The sequence below is a fragment of the Auxenochlorella protothecoides genome, assembly GCF_000733215.1.
Source record: "Auxenochlorella protothecoides strain 0710 unplaced genomic scaffold scaffold78, whole genome shotgun sequence".
Taxonomy (NCBI): Eukaryota; Viridiplantae; Chlorophyta; class Trebouxiophyceae; order Chlorellales; family Chlorellaceae; genus Auxenochlorella; species Auxenochlorella protothecoides.
Genome location: NW_011934236.1, coordinates 77,678 through 78,250, shown reverse-complemented (window position 1 = coordinate 78,250; position 573 = coordinate 77,678). Strand labels below are relative to the sequence as shown.

The 573-nt window shown below is 70.3% G+C and overlaps 1 protein-coding gene across 1 annotated transcript in view; it reads right to left on the bottom strand.

Annotated features, from left to right (window-relative positions):
* The window catches only part of F751_5980 (General negative regulator of transcription subunit 1), a gene marked incomplete at both ends in the record, with an annotated part of 15,951 nt that overhangs the window by 9,843 nt on the left and 5,535 nt on the right, over positions 1-573 (bottom strand). The window contains one exon of the mRNA XM_011400032.1: positions 144-530. Coding sequence (XP_011398334.1) covers positions 144-530 — 387 coding nt within the window. The remainder of the gene's footprint in view (positions 1-143; positions 531-573) is intronic.

The following is a 573-nucleotide window of genomic DNA, read 5'->3' as shown; positions in this document are numbered from 1 at the left end:
CCCCCTTCCCCCCCCAACCTCCAGCCCCCCCTCCGACCCCCCAACTCCAGCCCCCCCTCGACCCTCCAATCAGCCCCCTCTCGAACCCCAATCAGCCCCCCCTTGGACCCCCCTCCCCCCCGCCTCTCACCCACCTGCAGCACGGGCTTGTTCTTGGCCAGCGTCTGCTTGCCCAGGAACGAGGCCAGGTTGCGCAGCAGCGTGCGCTCGCTGGTGCGGATGACGGCGTGCGAGTCCAGGATCACGCGCACATACTTGATGGAGGAGCGGACGAAAGCCGCGGCCAGCGCACGGTCGCCCCAGCCATCCACCACCGCCACATACACGTCCTGCTGGTTGGCCTCCTGCGCCGCGCGCTGGACGGTGGTGTAGGTGACGAACCAGGGGTAGAGGTCGGGCGTGACGATGCGCCGCAGCTCCACCAGCTTCCCGTCCAGGTTGGCGCGCGTGAGGTTGTTGAAGATGAACCCCACGCGGTCCGCCAGCGCCGGGTCGGGCACGGGGTAGTCCACGTCACGCGCCACCGCCGCCTCCAGAGCGTCGGCGTTGATGGCCGCGAACAGCGCGCCCGGG